Below are 21,476 nucleotides of genomic sequence, written 5' to 3' on the forward strand. Positions count from 1 at the left end.
TTGCAACTCATGCATTGTTGAACTTCAGAGTGACACACTTTGCAATGGAGGACCTTGCAAAATTTGCAAACTAATTATTATGAAAATCCAAATGAAATATTAAATACTCTTAATAAAATTTGTTGAAAACGGACAAGCACATATTATTTACCAAAGGAAAACAAAATGTGAGGGAGCCGATCACAGACAGAGCTATTGAAGTTGCAATAAGTTAGTTATTCTGTGATCTGTAAATTATCTAAACCCAATTTATGAAAGATAAAGCAAAGGTTTCCAAGAAGCAAAGTGAGTTAACAACTTTAGTTTGGAGCAATCTGTACTCCACTAGTATGTGGAATGTTCAATTAATAAAGAATATTTACAGGATCTACAAGAGACTGACCAGATGACCTTAAATGGTCCACTCTGGTATTCATGCTCTGCTTGAGATTTCTCCCACAATTCACCTAATTTCATCAAAAATCCCTTCATTCCTTTCTTGTGTACTGAACAATTCCCCACATATATATATATTTTTTAAATCAACCATGCTAATAACTGGGTAGAATATTTTGTATTGTCACTTTGATATTGAAATTTCCCAACTAAATTCTGGAGTCCAATTGACGAGACCTTAGATTTGCATCTGTACTTCTCACAAAGTCCAAAAGATGAAATCTCCGTATCTATCCTCCCAGACCCCTTCATAATTCTAAACTGCACAGATTTATTATTAGTCAATTCCATTGTAGATCACATGCCTTTAAACAAGTGAAGTTAGAAATAATTTTAAAAAATTTATATTTCAAAAGCAGTATGACCAAATCCTTTCAGTGCCAGCTTTCAATGTGGGCCTCACGGCAGGGCATCACATGTGAAATCAAAGTACAGTTTGACTGGATGTGAAGTACACGTGGAAAAAACCTACTGGAATCAGGGGCACACCATTGACAAAACTTACGTCTAGAAGAGGAGCTCCAGGAGCTACAAATTAGATCAATGCTTCAGATATGAAGGATACAGAAAGGCACTGCTTGTACAACGATACATCCTCATGGCAAACATTATCTTTCTAATCTCTAGGAGAATTTCCTGCTTCTCCTGCTTTAAGTAAAGCTGCAACTTCTCCAGATATCAAAATATAAACGCCTTCAATACTTTCTCTCCTCACAATAAATCCCGCATTTAGTATACAACGTTCAACTGAATTAAAATTTGGTCCAGGCAATTCTTTAGTCTTCAAGATACGTGCAAAAAAAATGGCTAGTTTAGCCACAATAAATGTAATGGCAAAAAGCAAGATGAAGCGTTGGGGGTGGAATGGCAGGGAAAGCACTTTGGGAGGCACTCCCTTGATACATAGCAAAGCACCAATTATTGCCACTTGTCACCACTATCAAGAAAATATCCCTGGAAGTGCACTGGCGATCAAGAAAGGAAGGATTAACATTTGGACTAGGATTGCCATGATTGAGAATTTGAACACTTCCTTGTCTGCACTGGCTCTCCCAGCCTAACACAAAACTATAAAAAGATCTGATATCCAAATGAAGACATTTTTAAACAACTTAACTTCAAGCAGTAAAGATCAATCAGGCTATCATTATTAGTGGGGAAAACCTCTGTTGATCAAAATTCTTAACAAATTAAGAACACTTTACTGGGGGGGACGAAAATATTGGTTAATTAATGTCACTCATTGCAGACTTGTCCAATAAACTTGACGATTCCTTCAATGAAGAGGTAGACAGCAATCAACACATGGAACATCAAAAAAGTTACAAGACTGCTGTAAACAATATTAATGAATATGGATCAAGAGAATGATGCTAGAACAGACATAGCATTAGGAAACATGAGTGAATAACAATTGTTTTTTTAGACTGAAGTTTTGAATTGGCTCACTTATATGTTTTAGCTTGCATTGATGACATGGATGGTTCGAGTGTGTGTGTGTGTGTGTGTGTGTGTGTGTGTGTGTGTGTGTGTGTGTGTGTGTGTGTGTGTATTATAAAGTGAGGAAAGAGGCAGACTTCAATGTCAGATTGGTGAAATGTGTCGTCACATCATTGCTGAAATTTAATGCACAAATGTATTAGTGATACATTTTGAACTGATAAACAATTAAATTAGTCTATTTTTTACAGAGGCAAGAACAGACACCTAGCTCACAAATTTATGGAGGGGAATTAAGGAAATTGGAAAGATTCTCACTGGAACATGAAGCTGACATTTAACATGCATTTAAGATTAATGAAGCAATTAAATAAAAATTGTTTATGGAGCAGAGATTTGGTAACCAGAATATGTGGGCAGAGACAATTAATGAACCATGGGTAGATATTTGTTGTTTTTTTTTTTTTTTTAATATACCAATGTCGTGCAATGCCCAAAAACTGATGGAAGCAGATTCAATAATGTCTTTCAAAAAGAAATTACAGGAATACTGATAAAAGAAGGGATTTGCAGACTTGAGGCACGATCATTATTAAAGGGATAGCTTTTTCCAATTTCATATTCAAAAGTATGTTTGATCACTACTTTAAATCTCATTGTTTCCAAACATTTATGCCAATAAAGCGACTTGGCTGTCTCCAGGAAAATGTATCCATTAGCTGTTGGGTGGCATTTAGTGGGAAGAGGCAATCGAACTCTGCAAAACAGTAAATAGCTGAATTTGAGTGGAAATATTCACAAAATTATCTTTGATGATCCCCAGCTGTGCAACTGTCCAAAAAGGACGAATGTTCCACATAGCAAGTTTGATATATTGACAGCCCAAGTTTTTCTCCCTACCCTCCCCTAAATTTGGTGTGCTGTTCTTTGTTGATTCCACAGATGTTACTTAAAAGCGTACCCATCACTCTCATATTCAACTTGAGAGCCAAATTGATATACCGGTTAAATTAGAAACATTAAACAAATAAATAGAATGAAGATCTCATAAATTGGATAAATTGAGGTCTTTCAATTTATATATACATAGACTCTACAACTGCCAACTTGAATAAAATAAAAATAGCAAAAAGGGAATAGCAGCAAATCTTTGCCCACAAATTTTGAGCCACATTTGCACAAAATCACAGGGCGAGCAACAATGTGGATAAAATGTTTAAGAAGCAACTGCAGATGCTGGAAAATCGAAGGTGCACAAAAAAGCTGGAGAAACTCAGCGGGTGCAGCAGCATCTATGGAGCGAAGGAAAAAGGCAACGTTTCGGGCCGAAACCCTTCTTCAGGGGGGTGGGGGGGGCGGGGAGAAGAAAGGAAAAAGAATGAGGAGCACGAAGGCTGGGGGATGAAAGGAGACAGCAGGAGGGCCGAGGAAGGGGAGGAGACAGCAAGGACTAACAAAATTGGGAGAATTCAATGTTCATGCCCCAGGATGCAGACTCCCCAAGCGGAATATGAGGTGCTGTTCCTCCAATTTCCGGTGTTGCTCGCTCTGGCCATGGAGGAGACCCAGGACAGAGAGGTCATATACGGAAAGGGAAGGGGAGTTGAAGTGCTGAGCCACCTGTCAGGTAGGTTCCTGCGGACCGAGCGGAGGTGTTCGGCGAAACGATCGCCCAACCTCCGCTTGGTCTCACCGATATAGATCTGCTGACATCTAGAGCAGCGGATGCAATAGATGAGGTTGGAGGAGATACAGGTAAACCTCTGTCGCACCTGGAACGACTGCTTGGGTCCTTGAATGGAGTCGAGGGGGGAGGTAAAGGGACAAGTGTTGCATTTCTTGCGGTTGCAAGGGAAAGAGCCCGGGGAGAGGGTGGTACGGGAAGGAAGGGAAGAATTGACAAGGGAGTTATGGAGGGAGCGGTCTTTGCAGAAGGCAGATATGGGGGGAGATGGGAAGATGTGGCGAGTGGTGGGGTCACGTTGGAGGTGGCGAAACTGACGGAGGATTACTTGTTGTATGTGACGGCTGGTGGGGTGAAAGGTGAGGACTAGAGGGACTCTGCCCTTGTTGCGAGTGGGGGGATGGGGAGAGAGAGCAGTGTTGCGGGGTATGGAAGAGACCCTGGTTCGAGCCTCATCTATGGTGGAGGAGGGGAACCCCCGTTCCCTGAAGAATTAGGGCATTTCAGATGCCCTGGTGTGGAACGCCTCATCCTGGGAGCAGATGCGGCGTAGACGGAGGTATTGGGAGTAGGGGATGGAGTCCTTACAGGAAGCAGGGTGGAAAGAAGTGTACTCCAATGCGGATAAAATGTTGTGCTGAATGGCCTGTTTCTGAGCTGTATAACTCTATGACTAATGTTAAAACCACCAACTGTAAAAATATGCTTTATAATAGGTTAAGTTAAATCTTTTAAGAGTCTAGGTTTTCTAATTGTTTTGACAAACAATTGCAGATTTTTTTTTAAGTGAAATTGAGAAGTATTAACCAAACTGGCTGCTGAAAAGATCAAAAGATTTAGTAATTGTTTTATAGTCCAAACAAGAAAGGTTCAAGAGTGCACATGAAAATGTAGTTATTTCCAGAGAATATAGAATGGTCTCAGGGCTGAACTTGAACCTGAATTTGTTCCTAAACTTGAATTTCAAAGCAAACTTGTGCAAGTCTTGCATAAAAGATTTAGCAATGTGTGCATTAACAATGCATACATTATGCCAGGAATTTAATTCTACTCTGGTTAATTCTATTCTGGTTAATCGTGAATATCTGCTCAACAGGAAAATATATTGAGGCAAATGACCATACAATGCATTGAACAAAATGCATCAAGAAAGCGTTCTTAAAAAAAATGAACATAACGCTTTCCAACTTTCACATTTTAAAATTAAATTACTTCGAGAGAATGGGAAGAGTTGCTGTGGTGGAAAGCCAGTTTCAATATTACATCGAATCCTCCTAAAGCATAGCCAGTAGGATTTTGCTCCAACCAATACTTTCGTCGTCAAATCTAAAAGAACCAACATTACTGGGTACATACCTGAATTTACTTCTTAGTGCAAAAATAAAACATTGCGAAAAAATTCAAGTTAAGCAAGATTACTTTTGAATTGGGACAAATTCCAAGTTTAGTGGTTTCTAGTGATTTAGACAATGCAAAACAAATCACACTGTCTAAATTATTACTCATCTTCCTTACCCTGAAGCAATACAAAAGTTTTTAAGCAACAACATCCAAGCTCAAATGAAGGACTCTGTGCAAGTGCACTATGCAGGCAGGCTGATAAGTGCACCCGTCATGATATTCATTTTTCACTGATTCAAGACCATTTTCCTGGCCTAAATCCAGTGCTTTGTGGAATGGCTTTGGTTTACGTGTTGCTACTCTTGGCCAACTTGATTCACCTTATCAGGGCGAGCAGGTTGTCAAGAAGTTTGATGACATGCTCAGTGCAGGCGTTGCGGTAGATCGGAGCCCCGCTGGGTGTGAATCCAACCACGAACCCTCCGGCCTTTGCCTCCTCCAGGTCACTAGGCCAGCGAGCCCGCTTCACAACTCCAAGTATGGTGTACACACACAAGCTGATCTGTCAAAATAAGGTAAAAAGCAGAGATGAAAACTCTGGCAAAGTTGCAGTGACCTTCATCAGTAGTACCTGCGGCTCAATACCTCCAGGTTACTGTTGTGCCAAACCCTGATTGCAACTAATTGTATTGCAACAGGTAGGAACAGCGGGCTTCGATCAGGAATATTGTGCGTTAAAAACGCAGGCAACGTGCATGGAAGAGCAAAGAATTTCAAAAGGAAGGATTGCACACAGGTGCTCTGCAAATTTTTTATATTTCCACGTCAAACATGCATCTTTTAATTTGAGTCAAAAGAGCAGATTCACAAATTAAAGCTGAGTGCAGACTAAATCTGCGTTTACGGAAAACAAAACTGCAAAATCTTTTCTACAAACAATATAGAATCAAATGGACAAATCAAACTTGACCTCTTTACAACAATACGTGACATGACCTAACCTCTTGGGCCATTAACAGCATTAGAACAAGTTCAGAAGGAAGTCCATACACTTCCCTCCCAAAACACACAACAATGGCAACATTGGCCACTAATATCTGAAGTGAACACAACCACCACAAACTACACTTCTAGGTCTTAATACATTTCTGAATCTACTCCACAACTCCAACAGAACATATTTTGTCCACCATAATGAAACTCTGCCACATACAAATTAAATGATTCTCAAAACAATGGCACCAGATAAATATTAAACAATCCATATCCCGCTACTAGTCACCCTACCAAAATCACCATTCCAAACATCTAGGTAATTCAAAAGGTATTTCATCATCTTTTTTTCACTTCTCTCCCCACCCAACCTAAAGAAAAAACACCTTACAGCTCTTGATTTTTTTTTGTAATATTTTGTTGAGAAATAGTGGTAGAAGTCTTCATCATGGACAGTGAACAGCAGGCCTTGATATGTTCCATGACCATCTCTTAAGATGATTCCTTTGTTATATGGTTTCTAAATTTAGGATTGAATAAAAGATAATTTTTGATAAAATTATCCAAAACATTTACACTGTTAGCAGGATAGAGGTTAGTGGAGTCTTAAAACTAAAATGGTTCTCCAGTAGTCCCAAGATCGATTGCTGTCAGTTCGAAGATCCTGAATGAAGTATTTTCCTGAGGTAATGCACACGAGCATATCTGCAATTCCTTCGGAATAGTTTAACCAAAGATATGCACGTACCCTAGATCGATTGATGCCTGCTGGATCTTCTCGAATTGGATCGTCTGGAGTGACATCTGCGCCAATGTATGAAAGAAACATCGCTGGATCGGACAGCACACTACAACACAAAGTGATCCTTAGTGTATTACACAAAAACAAGGCAACTGCTTCAAATGTCATACAGTTCATTGGTAAAAATAAAATATAATCAAAGATATACCTGTGCATCTCCGCAGACAACCAAAGGTTGGTGACAGGTGCCATAAGCTCCTCCAGGAAAGCTTTCTGTCTTGCATAATCCTTGAACTGATTGCTCAGGAGAACAAGAGATTCCATTAAAGCACATTTCTCCAACTGTGTCAGTTGCCTTTCATCTTGTTGCAGACGTTTGACATGGGCATAGAACATTTCAAAGACTGGCTAAATAGAAATAGAAGATTTAGTTACAATTGTTACGATCCAGCTGAATAAATCCTACTCAAAGAACAAAAATCATATTTCAAATACACGTTCACTTCATTAGTTTCACTGCAGTCCATAAGAAGATTTACTGTGACACAGGAGACTACCCATTCAATCCATCAAGTCTGTGCCAGCCTCCAGCAGAGCAATCATTGATTCCAAACCCCCCCCCCCCCCCCCCACTCCTGCAGCTCATTTTCTCTCCTCAGACCTTTGACTCCCCATTAGTTCTTCTGAGTTACCTATACATGGGGTAATTTTACGATAATCGATTAACCTACCAGCATGCCTTTATGACATGCAAGGAAAACAGAGCACTTGGAAGGAATCCATTTGGTCAGACAGAATGCGAACACTGCACTACCAATTCTGTGGAGTTTCAAACAGGTCAGGATTTGACGTAGGTCACTGTGAGGCAAACAACAGAAAATGCTCGAAATTCCCTGATCAGGCAACAATTTGGAGAAAGATAATTAACCTTTTGTCAGATCTGGGAAGAGATTAAAAATAATAATTTTCAGTCAGATACGGCTGGGATGTGTAGATCCATCCAATGTGCTGTTAATGGCAAGGCCTTGGGTCTTGCCCAGCAGGCCAGACTTATACAAGCAGGATAAGAAAAGCAGAGTCAACATGATATAAACAGAAAATAAAAAGCAGCGGTAAAATTCAGCAGGATAGAAAGTATCAGAGGAAAAAAACAAACCCTTCATCAGAACTGAAAACTAGCAGCGAAATTGGAGTTAAGTAAAGGTGGAAAAAAGGGAATCTCTCTCTGATACAGCGCAGCTGGTGGAATCAGATTAACCTACTGCAGCAGTGTCATTTGTTGCTAACATGGTTCTGGAATACCAGGACATGCACAGCAGGCCAGATTATACACGAGGTAACGAATAAAGGATGGTAGGCAATAATGGTTCTTTCGTAGATAGGAAGGAGGAACATGTTATCTAAATTTGGAGAATGCAAGGGTCCTGTAGGCAGCAATATTCCTGGAATGAAGGAGAGTTATTGTTCTTTGAGTTTGTATTCGATGACATTTTAACAGTGCAGATTAAGATTAGTTTGTCAGAGTAAACACTATACATACGGTAATAAGTAGAACAATAAAACAAGTACCAAACAGCAAAATGGTACAAGATTGTTGTGCAAAATAATATTAAAGTACAATTATAGAATAATCAAATGAGGTAGAGTTAAGAGTAAAAGGTAGCACCTCCAGGAAGAGAAAATGAAGGATGTGATTAGTTCAGTAGTTTTATAGCAGTAAAGAAGATACCATTTTCAAGTCCGGACATCCAGACCTTCAGTATCTTCTCCCAGAAGGTAGAAGTACAGAAAGGGGAATGACCAGGGCGGCAGCAAGGAAATGGCAGACAAGTAACAAAAAAAAATTGCAGACCAGTTAAACGGGTTACAAGGAAATTGAGTACTTTGTCACATGCAACTAGGCACATTAAAATTATTTGCTTGCATATCCAATGTATACTTAGAGCAGCCACCTACAGCGCTTACAAAGTACACCAACACCTTTTTTTCTCTCCCCCCTCCATCCCCCTCCCCTTCCCCCTACGGTTCCCCAGGGCTGTCAACATTGGGTGAGAGTTGAGAGTGAGAAATTGCGAGGGACCACTGCTACCAAGCCGGGGGAGGTGGAGGTGGATTGTTTTTTCTCGAATGTCAGAGGTTGAGGGGAAATATATAAAATTATGAGAGGCATAATATAGGGAAAGGGTAGACAGTCAGAACCTTTTCCCCCCAGGGTGGAAATGTTCAACATTAGAGGGCATAGCTATAAGGTGAGAGGGGGAAAGTTTAATGGAGATGTGTGGGGCAAGTTTTTTTACACAGAGGGTGGTGGGGGACTGGAACGTGCTGCCAGGGGGTGGTGGTGGAGGCAGATTAGATGGTGGTGTTTAAGAGACTTTTAGTTAGGCACATGGAAGTGCAGAGAATAGAGGGATATGGATCATGTACAGGCAGAAGAGATCAGTTTAACTTCGTATCACGTTTGGCACATTGTGGGCCGAATGGCCCATTCCTGTGCTGTATTGTTTTATGTTCTTTGTTAAATGCAAGTATTTCAGGAATGGGTCAACTGGGCTTGTATTCGCTGGAATTTAGCAGGATGAGAAGGGATCTTACAGTAAACACATAAAATTCTTAAAGGATTGGACAGGCTAGATGCAGGAAAAATCTTCCCAATGTTGGGGATGTCCAGAACCAGGGGGTCACAGTTTACGAATAATTGGTAGGCCATTTAGGACTGAGATGAGAAAAAACCTCTTCACCCATCGAGTTGGGAATTTGTGGAATTTTCTGCCACAGAAAGCAGTGGAGCCCAATTCACTGGATGTTTTCAAGAGAGAGTTAGATTTAGCTCTTAGGGCAAAAAGAATCAAGGGATATGGGGAAAAAGCAGGAATGGGGTACTGATTGTGGATGATCAGCCATGATCATATTGAATGGCGGTACTGGCTCGAAGGGCCGAATGGCCTACTCCTGCACCTGTTTTCTATGATGATATATAGGTGTACAATATAGAAAGTATTTGACAGGATGCACTTCATATATATATATATATATGAAGTGCATCCTGTCAAATACTTTCTATATTGTACCTGCGGAAGTTCAAGAGAATGCTCATTGACACACAGAATCTTCTGAGAAGCCTATAAAAGTAAATGGACTGATGCACATTCTTGATCACATCAGTGTAAAAGGACTTGTTTAACATGCTGGTGATATAGAGGAGCTTCACGTAAAATGCCGCCAAACTCCTGTGCCACTCTCCTGATGCCAGTGTAGTGGTACACTGGGACAGTAGAGTGGGATAGTGCATTAAAATGGCAGACAACTGGATGCTCAGGGTATTTCTGCAGACTCAGTGCAGTTGCTCCACAAAGTGATCACCCAATCCGCATTTGGTTTCCACAATGTGCAAGAAGCCACAATGTGCACATCAAATGCAATATAAAGGATAAGAAGCAGTGCAAATTAGTTGCTGTTTCACCTGCAACTAGTGGGAAGGGAAAGAGATAAAGGAGAGATGCACCTGCTCCAGTTGCAGGAAAGCACCGTACAATGGGGAATGGCAGATTTAAATAAAAGTGGGGACAAGAAAGATGTGCAGGAAGTGATCTTATTTAAACAGAGAAGGAGAGCTCTTGGCAGTAAGGAATCTCATCGTAGCTGGCAGAAATGATAAAGGATGCATCACGGTTGTGGGACAACAGCACCAACTACTGCACTAACAAGACATACACAGTTCCATTGACAAATTAAGAACACAAACTCATCTAGCAAAAATAGCAGACAAGTTCAAATATTTCAAGACCATGTACTAATCATGTGCTTTCAAGACATTTGTTACCCAGAAAAGCTTTGAAAGTTACAACAGCAAAGCTGTCCTTTGCCTGCTGTGGCTAAAACAGGCCTCACTCCCCACCAACATCCTCAGGACTTTCTACAGGGGTACGGTGGAGTCTGTACTCACGTACTGCATAAATACGGGGTACTCCACCTGCAACTGCTCGGACAGGAAGGCTCTGCAGAGGGTAGTGAGGGGAGCAGAGAGGATCATTGGCGTCTCCCTACCCTCGGTACAAGAACTGTTCCAGAGCCGCTGTCTGAAAAAAGCTCAGAGAATTGCTAAGGACAAATTGCACCCCCTCCACATACACCTGGATCTCCTGCCATCAGGCAAGAGATATCGCAGCACCAAAGCCCGGACTACAAGACTGCTAAACAACTTCCTGCCACAGGCTGTGAGGCTGCTAAACAGTCACTCTGTACACAGTCACCTGATTCTGCGGCTTGGCACGGACACTTTAATAACTGGCACTGACCACTTTAATAACTGGCACTGACCACTCAAATCAGCTGCCACAGACATTTATATGATTGGTTTTACTGCATTTTAACGTTGTTGTTTTACCTGCTTTTAACTATTTATACTGTTCAATCAGGGACTGGATTGTTTTTTAGTGTTATTATGTATGAAATGTTTTAAATTTCATGTGCGATGCTCCGGTATCCCCTGGGAAATGTCTTTTCATTTTGCACTGTACAACTGTTGCTTGCAAGATGACAATAAAGGTTGATTGATTGATTGATTGATTGCTTGCTTCATTTCTAAGATCCTAATTCTTCCAGGGCAATAATTCCACAAGCCTCTATTGCTTAATCCCAAACTGCCATTTTCAAAGTTTATAAATTACAACACTGACAAAATACTTGGCGATCAAGGTCAAAGCCAAAGACGCTGGATCGCCACTTGGACACAAGAAAGATTTCATCAGGACCAATAGGCAGACATTGAAAGCAAAGGCCCAAAATTAATTTGCCTCCTGGTTAAATCCAAATACCACCCAAGATTAGCCTGCTCAGGGTAACCTCAAAGTTCTTGAACCGAGGAACAGTACATACATTTGAAGGTCCTGTGGGTACTGCAGTTAATCTGATAAATTAACTGACAAAACGGTAAATTAAAATTAAAAATAACTAATATACCCAGCCAATAGTTCCCAAGTTCAGAAATAAGCCTAGCTGGGATGAAGCAAGAGAAAAATACAAGCACTGATACTGAAGCAAAAAGTCCATTTTGAAACGCAATATAATAAGCTATATAATTGAAGAAGAAAAAATTCAAACTATAAGGAAGTTATACTGAACCTGTCAGTAAACATCAACCTCAAGCATTTGCAACGGGTCCTGTGTACTGGCTTCAGATTATGTTTCAATGTAAGCAAAGTGGTAAGCAGATAACAACAACCTTTTAAACTCACCATAATCAGCTCTGGGTGATCTCTGCACATCTTGAGTATAGATGAACAAGCGTGGCGGCGAACATTTTTTACCGCTCTAGTCCTTGGCGCCTGTAACCCCAATAAATGTACACTATAAGTATAGACCTGTTAGCAAATGATTAATGAACAATTTTTCTTTGATTTTAGCAGGGGAAGTTGTCCTACCTGGCTTTCCTCAACCACTTCAAACGTTGCAGATGCAAAGAGCTGCAAGTATTTAAAAAAAGGCAATTTTAGTACATATACACCACCGATACTCTGGCATCCTTGATTTCAAACCCTTGCCGGATTATCCGTTTTGCCGGACCAACAGAGGTCACGTAATAAGAATTCAACAGTACACCTCCTTGGGTCGGCACGGATCTGCACGGAGTTTGTATGTTCTCCCCGTGACCTCGGTGGTTGTTTCCAAATTAATATGGTGTGGCTTTTTAATTCAACAGATAACAGAGTCATAGTCATAGAGTGATACAGTGTGGAAACAAGCTCTTCGGCCCAACTTGGCTGCGCTTGGTCCATATCCCTCCAAACTTGTCCTATCCATGTATGTATCTAATCATTTTTTCAGCCCTTTTGTGGGGGTTGTGGCGGGCCTTTTGCAGCGGGAAAAATGTCTGCCGTTTGTGTTGTCGATATAGGCGTGGCAATGAGCACACCATGTTAATGGGTTTAAGTGGTACCTCATCTATTTAGCACACATTTTTTGGCCCCTTGCGGGGTCCCGCAGGTCTACACACAGCGGGTGGTACCCGGCAGACTACCAATTCAGTTAATTTCAGGTGACCCCCTACACACTCCCATAGTCAGACATTGGCACGTAATTTGTCTAACCTAATGTCTCTGGGCTGAAGGTCTATAACCCAGCACAGCAAAGTTTAATGATTAGATTTGGATAACAAAAGATGGCCTTGACAGTGGCACCTACATCACATGTGCAATTGCATTTTTTTTAAAGTTTAAAATGAGAGGGTGAAAAAGTTAGCCGACCTGCACAGTTGGGGGCTATGGGTGTGTGGTCGAATATTGCGTTAAAAATGAGCTGACCTGCACAGTTGGGGGCTATATGCGAGTGGTGGAATACAGCATTAGGGAACGGGTTGTCTGTGTGGATGTCCATGTATGTGACCGTCTTGCCCTGAATTACACCAAAACGGTACACAATAGTGCTACAATTTTTGGGCCACCTTACTCACCATTGTCCTGTGGTGTATCAAAGTTTCATTCAGATTGATGTTATATTTTACAAGTTTTCACATTTTCAACTTAACAAAATCGCACTTTGAGAAAGATTTCATCCATCTGCACTGGCAGTTACAGCTATGACCTCACAACAGGATTGTAGCCCTGCCCGCTACAATGTTGCAAATCCCACGACACTGAGTCCTGGAAGCAAGTGCAATTGGATTTTTTCCCTGGCAGCACATGCAATTGGATTTTTTAAGTTTAAAAAGAGGGAGGGAGAATAAGGTGGAAATGAGCCGCTGCTGTGAAGTTGGGGGTTATGGGTGAGTGGTGGAATATTGTTTTGGGGAAACGGGTTGCATTGTGGGAATGGGTGAGTGGTGGAATATTGCTTTCGGGTACGGGTTGCATTGGAGGACAAGGCCTCCCGTGGGGGCTATGGGTGAGTGGTGCAATATTACGTTGGGGGAACAGGTTGCGTTGGGGGACCAGGCCTCCCGTGTGACAGGGACCCAAAGGGTCCCACTTGGTCTAGTATATATATATATTACTAAAACTCTCATCTTGTTTCTATAATTGTGTCTATGTGTACCTATATTTGTGCAAAAATGGTACACGATAGCCCTACAATTTTTGACCCAGCTTACTCACCATTGTCCTGTGATGTAAATTAAACAGGTTTTCTTCACATTGATGCCATATTTTACAAATTAATGACATTTTAAACTGAAAAAAATATTAATACAGCACCCCAAATTGCCGTCTTTACTTGACTGGCATCACAAACGACACCCAATGGGTCCTCAGCCGCAGTTGTGGCCTTTGCAGAATTTCAGACAAACATTTTTTACTCCTTTCATCTGTACTTGCCTCGCCTCACAACGGGGACACAATGGCTCCATGGGTAAGTTTTCTTCCGGGGGTAGAGAGAGGCCACGCCGGCGACCCGGGCCTGGGCGTTGAGGCTGGGGCCGGCTCTGGGGGCGACAGCGCTGCTGCTGCGGGCCCGTGGGGAGGAAGAGCACGGGAAGGGAGTGGAGCAGGACCCGGGTCAACGACGCTGAGGTTGGGGCTGGGTCTGGGGGTGACAGCGCTGCTGCTGCGGCCTGCGGGGAGGAAGAGCAGCGGGACCCAGGGCAAGGAGTCAACGCCTGCTCCGGGCCCACAGGGAGGGAGAGGAGCGGCACCCGGGACTGTTACTCTGGGCCCGCGGGGAGGGAAAGGAGCGGGACCCAGAGCAAGGACTAGGCCGCAGCCTCTACCTCCCCCAGCTCCCCCCCCCCCCCCCCCCGACTGCCCCGCCTCAAGTACAAATTCATCTTCGATCGGCCCATCCCCCACCGCCACACAGACCCCGCCTCAAGTACAACTTCATCGCAGACGTGGTGGAGAAAACAGGGCCGGCGATGGTTTACATTGAGATCCTGTGAAGTTGAGGAGGGAGAGTGGGGGGTGGAAATTGGGGGAGGTGAATAGGGGGGAGAGTAGGGGAGAAGGGTGGAGTGGGGGAGGTAGGGAGTGGGGGATAGAGGGAGAGGTGAAGCGAGAGAGTGGGATGGGGGGAGATGAGGAGGATAGAGAGAGAGGAGGGGGTAGGGAGTGACTGATGGTAGGGGAAAGGAGAGGGTGGGAGAGGTGAGGGGAGGAGTGGGGGAGGGGAGGAGGGGAGGAGAGGGGAAAGAGGGAGAGTGAAGAGCAGGGAGAGAAGTACTGCGGGATGAGGGAGAATGGAGGATTGGGGTAGGAAGAGGGATGGCGAGGTACTGGAAATATTATACGCAAAGTTATTAACTACTTTAATTTTTGCCGTTAGTGCGGGCCCTTCAGCTGAGCATGCGCTGTTGAGGGCTGTGGGTCAATGGTGGAATATTGCATTGGGAGACCAGACCTCCCGTGTGACAGGGACCCAAAGGTCGAGTAAACATTAAAATTCTCCAATTTCAAGAAATACCCCCCTTCCCCCATCACTTCCCCATCCAACTGTGGTGCACGTACATTTTTCACACCATCTTCATCACCATGCTCCTTTCTTTCCTCCATATCCTCATCTCCCAATCCCCAAGTCCTCCAATTCCCTTTATTCCCTACATCTTTCTCTTCTACCATTCCCCTACCATCCACATCCCTCAATCTAGCCTCACATTCCACGCCACTTCTTTCCTTATTATATCCTTTTGTCTTCTTTTCATCTCAAGCCTGTGTTACTAACTCCGCCCATCTACCAAACATCCCCCTCACTTGTACCCACATATCACTTGCCAGACTTTGCTCCACCCAACCTCTCCTTTTCAGATCCCTGAGCTGTAACATTGTCTGTCCATTCCCTACACAATTGCCACCTGACCCCGCTGAGCTCCTCCAGCACTTAGTTTTTGGTTCAAGGGTTTGAAATGCACTTCACCCTCAGAAATAGTTTCACTAAATCTGTGCAATATGGTCAACATCCTTCCTTATCCACCCTATCAGGACACTCAAGAATCTCACATATTTTATTTAAGTTCCCCTCGCAATCTTCTATACCTGGCATTTAGATCATTCACCAGGATACCAAAATGCCTCTATATCGTCAGTGTCTCATAATTTAGACGATATGCACCTTTTTCATTTTTGCTTCCACAATTCTATTATATACCCCATTTTCCAGATCTTTGCCCATTCACTTAACTATCTTGTTCTTCCTTTATACCCCCTTATTTCCTTACCAACTTCAGACTCAAACAAGGTTCCCCTCTGTATCAGCTTCTGAAAAGGCCTTCCACATTGTTAATTCACCTCTACCCCAATGTGGACATTGGACTTTCCTCACAGATCTGATGCGCTGTTATGCTGAGAACTACATCCGGCACTCTGTATCTTCCCCTTTGCTCTATCAATTATATTGGAGTGTGACTTGATTGTATTTGTATCATCAGATTGTACATCAAATTTGTTTGGATAGCATGCAAAAATAAAGCTTTTCACTGTACCTCAGTAAACCTGACAAACATAAACCTAAACATTTCAGTGCAAAAAATGTGTCTTCATTTACATAATTTAGATGAAAAATGAAACATTGAGATCCATGCAGCAATTCCTCTGGCTCATCGTTTGTTAAACCTTGCCAACAAGAAAGAACATTGGTGTCATCTGTTTGCCAGAGAAACATATCTACACTAATAAGTAACCTCATACACCAGTCTTCATTTTCTGTATTAACCTTTGATGCTGTGCCATGTCAAATGCCTTCCAGAAATCCAAGTATAGAACAACCACTGGTTAACTATTATATAAAGTACTTGATAGCTCTTCAAAAAACTCAATACTTGAGCAATTTATTGATTTCTCCATTCACAAGACCTTGCTGACTTTGCATGATTATCTTGAATGTGTCCAAATATCCTGCAACAATGTCTTTAAATAACAGCATCCAAAATTTTCCATATGGTAAGTCAGCTGGCCTGTTTGTTTTGAACTCCCCTTTTTGAATAAAAATACATTCCTCAAATCTAAGGAATGTTCAAAAATTAAAACAATGGATCCACAATCTCACCAGCTATTTGGTTTAAGATTTTAGGACAAAGTCTATCAGCACGAGTCACCCCTCAGCACCAATAATTTGATTGCATAACTCCCCTGGTGATGGCAATTTTCCCTCAAGTTGTTCCCTCGCTACCAATACCCCAGTTATAGCAATGTGATGTTAATTGTATCCTTTGTAATGAAGACTGGTGCAAAATACCCATTTAATTGTTTGGCCATTTCTTTGTTTTCATTGATAATTAAATCTAACGCTGTCAAATGATAGACCACATGCAGTCGTCAAAATATCAGATGCAATTCAGGTTTCAATTATTTATTTTTTTAAACGAGAACAAAGGACGAAATGGCCTGCTCGTTCTCCATTCGCTTTCTCCATTCAGTAGCATAACCAATGCCTAACCACTGTTATAATTACTCTTGCTATTTCTCCAACTTTCAATTTCATCAGTGCAAACAATTGACACAGTGGTTTAAGAAGGAACTGCATATGCTGGAAAATCGAAGGTAGACAAAAGTGCTGGAGAAACTCAGCGGGTGCAGCATCTATGGAGGGAAGGAAATATGCAACGTTTCGGGAAAACCCTTCTTCCGACTGATGTAGGGTGGGGGGGGGGCGGAGCGAAGAAAGGAGAAAGGAAGAGGAGGAGCCAGAAGGCTGAGGGGGAGCTGAGAAGGGAAGGAGACAGCAAGGGCTACCGGAAATTGGAAAAGTCAATGTTCATGCCGCTAGGGTGCAAACTGCCCAAGCGGAATATGAGGTGCTGCTCCTCCAATTTCCGGTGGTGCTCACTCTGGCCATGGAGGAGGCCCAGGACAGAAAGGTCAGATTCGGAATGGGAGGGGGAGTTGAAGTGCTGAGCCACAGGGAGATCAGGTTGGTTAATGCGGACCGAGCGGAGGTGTTCGGCGAAACGATCGGCAAGCCTACGCTTGGTCTCACCGACGTATATCAGCTGACATCTAGAGCAACGGATGCAATAGATGAGGTTGGAGGAGGTTCAGGTGAACCTCTGTCGCACCTGGAATAACTGCTTGGGTCCTTGAATGGAGTCGAGGGGGGAGGTAAAGCGACAAGTGTAGCATCTCTTGCGGTTGCAAGGGAAAGTGCCCGGGGAGGGGTGGTGCGGGAGGGAAGGGAAGAATTGACCAGGTAGTTACGGAGGGAGCGGTCTTTGCGGAAAGCAGACAGTGGGGGAGATGGGAAGATGTGGCGAGTGGTGGGGTCACGTTGGATGTGGCGAAAATGACGGAGGACTATTTGTTGTATGTGACGGCTAGTGGGGTAAAAGGGGAGGACTAGGGGGACTCTGCCCTTGTTCCGATTGGGGGGGGGATGGGGAGAGAGCAGTTACGGGGTATTGAAGAGACCCTAGTGAGAGCCTCATCTATAGTAGGGGAGGGGAACCCCCGTTCCCTGAAGAATGAGGACATTTCCAATGCCCTGGTGTGGAACACCTCATCCTGGGAGCAGATGCGGCGTAGACGGAGGAATTGGGAGCAGGGGATGGAGTCCTTATAGGAAGCAGGGTGGGAAGAAGTGTAGTCTAGATAGCCATGGGAGTCAGTAGGTCTATAGTAGATGTCGGTCAGAAGTCTATCACCTGCGATGGAGATAGTGAAGTCAAGAAATGGTAGGGAAGTGTCAGAAATGGACCAGGTGTATTTGAGTGCCAGATGGAAGCACAGTGGTGCTGCTAGTAGAGCGGCAACCTCACAGTGCCAAATTGATCCCGAGCTCAGGTACTGTCTGCGGAGTTTGCACATTTTAACCGTGATGGCCAGGGTTTCCTCCCACATATCAAAGCAATGTGGGTTTGTGGGTTAATTGGCTTCTGTAAATTGCCTCAATTATAAGCAGTGGATGAGAAAGTGGGATAACATAGATCTAGTTTGAACTGGTGATCAATGGTCGTTTAATTCGACCAGAACGTGGACTTGGTGTGCCGAAGGGCCTGCTTCCTTGCAGTAACTTTCAATCAGTTACCAGCTCCTCATTTTGCACCTTTAATAGAATAAAACCACTTTTCCACATCGCCAAACAGGTCATTGCGTTTCATTAAGATGTTTCAATGAACAAAGGAACAGTGTTGAATCGTCTTTTGGACAAACTGCATTTCAATTGTCATCTTTCATACCATACATACTGTTGATACATTTCAATCATTCAAACTGTTTGGTTTTCTAACTATTTTAGATTGAAATGAATGAGCAAAAATACCTTTTCAAGAACTTGTGGCAGAACTGTGGCATTGTGGAGAAGGAAGGGAGAAAGTGTGGACACAGCTGTCAGGATGCAAGACAGGATGAGGGGATCATGGGTTTGATAACTTAAAACAGCTTTCAGAAGTTCAATCCCATCTGCAACTGGTAGGTGCTGTAAAAACAAACAAAAAAGTTAAATGACCTTATGTCATACATATCAAGCATACCAGGTTGATTTGAGAGTATATTACATTTCAGTGCAACACTGAGAATCCAGACCATTTCCTTTATGAATCTGGATTGTAATGTAATGACTTTGTCCAAGAGATGTTTAGACGGGCATGGTGATATGCAGGGTAAGAAGGGATATGGGTCATGTGCATGCTGAGGAGATTAACTTGATATCATGTGCAGCATAGACATGAAGGACCTGTTATTGTGCTGTACTGATCTATGTTTGCTCCCAAAAATAATTCCCCCAATTGAGCTTTTAAAATGTAAACATTTCCTAATTTTCTGTCATCATACCCACCACTTGGTTACTGTAAAAATGGTGTGCAAGTTGTGATCATCCGAGTGTTTCATCACAGAAGAATGAACAAAGATGAAGATGGCTCAAATCAATCGCTTTAACTGAATCGTGGAAACAGGTAGCTTACTTAGAAAGTAAGCATGCAGGTACAGCAGGCAGTGATGTAAGCTAATGGCATGTTGGCCTTCATAACAAGAGGAGTTGAGCATAGGAGCAAAGAGGTCCTTCTGCAGTTGTACAGGGCCCTAGTGAGACCACACCTGGAGTATTTTGTGCAGTTTTGGTCCCCTAATTTGAGGAAGGACATACTTGCTATTGAGGGAGTGCAACATAGGTTTACAAGGTTATTTCCCGGGATGGCGGGACTGTCATATGGTGAGAGAACGGAGCGGCTGGCCTTGTACACTCTGGAATTTAGGATGAGAGAGGATCTTATTGAAACATATAAGATTATAAAGGGTTTGGACACGCTAAAGGCAAGAAACATGTTCCCGATGTTGGGGGAGTCCAGAACCAGGGGCCATAGTTTAAGAATAAAGGGTAAGCCATTTAGTGCGGAGATGAGGAAACACTTTTTCACACAGAGTTGTGAGTCTGTAGAATTCTCTGCCTCGGAGGGTGGTGGAGGCCGGTTCCCTGGGTACTTTCAAGAGAGAGCTAGAGAGGGCTCTTAAAGATAGAGTTCGGGAGATATGGGGAGAAGGCAGGAAAAGGGTACTGATTGGGGATGATCAGCCATGATCACATTGAATGGCGGTGCTGGCTCGAAGGGCCGAATGGCTTACTCCTGCACCTATTGTCTATTGTCCATGAAAGCTGCGAGTGATTGCATTTTCCAATAAAGAGTTTGTGTAAAACTCCATGTACTTTTGTCAACAGTTGTCAATACTATGGCTCTAATACAAATTCAGCAGAACAAAATCTAATTTCTAAGCATTTTTGCAAGTTGTTGAAATCAAGTCAGAGAGTCTTGTATATTAATGCAACATCCACACTTTTGATTAATAAAGTTAGACATGGTGCAATTACACATTTACATTTCAAAATATTGCTTCCCAATGCCTCTATTCTTATATTTGTTCATATTTTATCACATTAAAATTGAAATATTCAAATTAAAATATAGCAAAATTCATTATTGATAGGATAAATAAGGCTTCAAAATGTACAGAGGTCATCCAAATGCATTTTACGCACAATAAAAGATTGAGACACCAAAAGAGGGGAAGGGGAACAGAATTAACATATTTTGACAACAAATTTAGACATTTCACATATTTAGGAAAATATATTCCATCTCTAAAAAGGCTGCCTTACTTCCTTCCATCCTACCCCGTCCTCAATTCATACACACGACCAATAGTATCTGGGAAGGATACACATTAGTGCTGGCAACCAGGGTGGAAGGGAAGAGAGAGAAACTGGGAATTTCAAATAATGAGAGATTATCTAATTGAAAAGTAAACCATTTCCCCCTACTTGGAGCATTTCAAACCAAGGGTCACACTCTGTGTAAGAGGCCAGCCATGAGAAGAGATAAATTCTTCATTCATAAGATTGTGAATCTTCACAATATCTACTAGATAAGGCAGTGAATACTCTGTCCTTGAATGATCAGAAGCCCATTTTATTCGGGGGGGGGGGGGGGTGGGGTGGGACCAAAGTAATCAAAAGACATGGGGAGAGGAAGAGTAGTCACTATAGAAATGTAACCATACTCAATCAACAGTGGAGTCGGCTAAAGCCACCTTTGGCTTAGTGCTTTCATTTCTCAGGTTCATATATTTGACTTGTCAATGATTGCCACCATTTCGGAGAAAGGTTTTGCTCGCCTGGCCACTGGCTACCATTTGGATCGTGAGCCTAATGAAAATCTGTTTTCTTTCTTCATCATTTACACAAACCTCAGGTTCCATTGTTCGGAAAAGCTGGCTCATCACACTCTCCATGAAGAAGGTCAAGGCATCCCATTGCACAAAAGATGGCGAAAATATAGAACAAAGTCCTTTGCCAGTCTTAGCTGCAAAAAACAAAAGATAAAACATGATATTGCCAGAGTTGCCTATGAATTGATCAACAAATCCAAAATATATTCCGGGATATAAATATCCACCACCATTATGGCAGTAGGTAAATAAAGCAAGATTT

The 21,476-nt window shown here is 42.5% G+C and overlaps 1 protein-coding gene across 2 annotated transcripts in view; it reads right to left on the bottom strand.

Annotated features, from left to right (window-relative positions):
• Positions 1 to 21,476, bottom strand: part of xpo5 (exportin 5) — an 89,689-nt gene that overhangs the window by 23,223 nt on the left and 44,990 nt on the right. Inside the window, exons 14-20 of one of the 2 annotated variants that reach the window (XM_033025481.1) lie at positions 21,233 to 21,348; positions 18,813 to 18,968; positions 12,059 to 12,100; positions 11,873 to 11,962; positions 6,844 to 7,043; positions 6,642 to 6,741; positions 5,281 to 5,462 (exon numbers count right to left, since the gene is read on the bottom strand). In XM_033025481.1, coding sequence (XP_032881372.1) covers positions 5,281 to 5,462; positions 6,642 to 6,741; positions 6,844 to 7,043; positions 11,873 to 11,962; positions 12,059 to 12,100; positions 18,813 to 18,968; positions 21,233 to 21,348 — 886 coding nt within the window. Of the gene's footprint in view, positions 1 to 5,280; positions 5,463 to 6,641; positions 6,742 to 6,843; positions 7,044 to 11,872; positions 11,972 to 12,058; positions 12,101 to 18,812; positions 18,969 to 21,232; positions 21,349 to 21,476 lie in introns of both variants that reach the window. The other variant, XM_033025480.1, reaches the window with a different exon arrangement.

This window comes from Amblyraja radiata, chromosome 8, assembly GCF_010909765.2.
Source record: "Amblyraja radiata isolate CabotCenter1 chromosome 8, sAmbRad1.1.pri, whole genome shotgun sequence".
Taxonomy (NCBI): domain Eukaryota; kingdom Metazoa; phylum Chordata; class Chondrichthyes; order Rajiformes; family Rajidae; genus Amblyraja; species Amblyraja radiata.